The sequence below is a fragment of the Priapulus caudatus genome, unplaced genomic scaffold, assembly GCF_000485595.1.
Source record: "Priapulus caudatus unplaced genomic scaffold, Priapulus_caudatus-5.0.1 Scaffold643, whole genome shotgun sequence".
NCBI classification, from domain to species: Eukaryota; Metazoa; Priapulida; class Priapulimorpha; order Priapulimorphida; family Priapulidae; genus Priapulus; species Priapulus caudatus.
The window spans coordinates 145346-148011 of record NW_014577704.1 but is presented as its reverse complement, the minus strand read 5'-3'; the positions used below and the strand labels follow the sequence as shown (position 1 = coordinate 148011).

The 2666-nt window shown below is 42.5% G+C and overlaps 1 protein-coding gene across 1 annotated transcript in view; it reads left to right on the top strand.

Annotated features, from left to right (window-relative positions):
* Positions 1-845: 845 nt before the first annotated feature.
* LOC106812397 (multiple PDZ domain protein-like) overlaps positions 846-2666 on the top strand; it is a 118603-nt gene continuing 116782 nt past the window's right edge. The window contains exons 1-2 of the mRNA XM_014816268.1: positions 846-856; positions 1921-2143. Coding sequence (XP_014671754.1) covers positions 846-856; positions 1921-2143 — 234 coding nt within the window. The remainder of the gene's footprint in view (positions 857-1920; positions 2144-2666) is intronic.

Genomic DNA, 2666 nt, shown 5'->3' with positions numbered 1-2666 from the left:
GAGAGAGAGAGAGAGAGAGAGAGAGAGAGAGAGAGAGAGAGAGAGAGAGAGAGAGAGCGCGCGCGAGAGAGAGAGAGCGCGAGAGAGAGAGAGAGCTGGAGGGTGAGAGAGGAAGGGAGGAAGAAAGAGGGGCAAGGGATGGAGAGGAAGGGAGGAAGAAAGAGGGGCAAGGGATGGAGAGGAAGAAAGAGTTGAAGATATGACCGAGGCGTTGTTAGATAATTATAAGGGGGAAGCATTTATGATGATTTGACAGTAGGACGGCAAATCTGCAACATACACACGACCCTACTTGCACAACGCTCTATTCACGGCGCCTGTTGTCTTTGTGCAATTAAGCGTGAAATGACTGACTGTGATATTTTTCGTGCGACTGAATAAATAATAGGTTTTATATGTCTAGATCGAATTACCCGCGGCATACTTTCATTATTGAGAATTAAAATAGGAAATAAATTGCCTAAACTATGTCGGTTTCCGCCTGAAATGAAAGTGGATTATCTAATGAGTGTGCAGCTGTGATAAGCATGCCCTGGTTTATCATTACCATGACAACCCAAACAGCACACTCACGCGTGCATCTTCGTTGAATATTGAATATTGAGTTAGCATAGATGATCTTGTTTAGTATACTAATATAGATCTAACATGAATATTGAGCGTCATTTAAACCCCGTGCAGACTACTGGTATGAATGTACCAGAGATAGAGAGTTGTTAATGATGCACAAGTGGTGTCAGGTACAGGTACAGACGGGTATACTGTCCATACCAGCAAACATTTTTAGACTAGTGTACAAAGCAAGTTGCTATGGTCTTTCTGTTTCATGCATTCATATGTTAGTAATGATCGAAAGGTAAACAAAAAGATAGATTCCCTCGAATATAAACCACTAGAACCTATTTTGGGCTTTTGATCTTATCTCCAGTCGCACTCTATAACCAGTACTACCAAAAATACACCAGACGCAGTGTTTACCGCAGTGACGTAGACCTACATGCAGTAGAGGTATATATCTTTGTTACTAGACATGTGGTTAAGCACATCAGTGGAGCATCATGCGATACTTTACCGTCTCGAATGGAAATGCATAGCGATAGGCTAAGAAACGGTCGAAGCATTGATTTTCGTGACCTTCCATTCTAAATAACGACCAATTCATTCTTCGTGATTAAGGGTTACACGTATGCATTATCCTCATTATAGTAACGCAACGGAAGACGGTTCATCGTTTGCCAAGTGCGTAAATAATTGAGCGAAGAGCTCTGAATAGGGTTTCAGTTTCCCCCAACGCCTATTCATTATCCCCTCGTTTATAGTCATGTTTCGCGTTGCTGCTGCCATGGTAACAGTTTTCATGTGCAGTACGTAGATGAAACAAAGAGGTTAAATTTTTCTACAGTGGTTCAATGTTTTATATATAACGTTGTGTCGGGAAATTAGCCTTATATATCCACAGTAGTGTGTTTATAGTAATTGTCGTAATTAACTTCAGCGGAAACCCTCTCTATATAGATATGCAATAGATTCGATTCTGGACATATCTCCACTACATCTGCGCTTAATTGAATACGCTAACACTTTGCAGATACGAGGGGGACGCTGGAAGGGATAAGGAGAAGAATAAGCATTTAAATTTGTATTGTTGTTGATGGTGTTGTTGTTGTTGTTGCGAAAGTTGGCTGTAAAATGGTGGCCATCTTGGGACTCTGGGAGGAGAAGAATAAGCATTCAAATTTGTGTTGTTGGTATTCCGAAAGTCGAATTTGAAAGTTACGAAATTGACTGTAATGTGGTGGTCATCTTGGGACTCTGGGAGGGAGAAGGCGAAGAATAAGCATTCAAAGTTGTGTTGGTATTGTTGTTGTTGTTGTTGTTGCGAGAATTGGCTGTAACACGGCGGACATCTTGTTATTTTAGAGATGGAAGGCTGCAGGAAGGAGACCAGATCCTGGCCATAGATGGACAGCCCCTAGATGCGGCCATCTCGCATCAGCAGGCCATAGCAATCCTTCAGCAGGCCCACGGACTCGTCGAGCTTGTCGTTGCCCGGGACAACCCGCGAGCCGACCAATCGCCATCCACCTCCATCCAACGTTCGGCAACGCCATCTAGCGACGCCGAACAGGACCTCAGTATGTGGGTAAGTCTCCGTAACGCCCGTCTTGTATTGTTATTGTTATCGTATTGTTACTGTTGACACTTTCGGTGTAGTGGGTGTTTTATATGTATGGTATATGGGTTGTATTGTATATATATGGTTAGGTTGTATTGTATATGTATGTGATGGGATATGTTGTATGCGTCTGTTCGTGCGCGCGAGTATGTGTAAGCTTTGTCATATGAGTGTAACTATACAGTTTCTACGAACCTATAACACTATATATTATACACACGCCTGTGAAACCCAACAATTGTCCCTGGTATATAGCTTTCCATGCTTGTCTGTATTGCACAATTCTGACATAATGTTCATTTTGTGAAGCGATAACCCCGTAGAGAAATTGTTCAACATGAAAAGGCTAAATGAATTTTTATTTCCCCAAAGGTGTTTGAATGTTTGGTAAAGTATCAGTCGTTAGTGAAATGTGTTTGTGCGTGTGTGTGCGTGCGTGCGTGCGTGTGTGTGTGTGTGTGTGTGAGTGTGTGTGTGCGCGCGCTTGTGT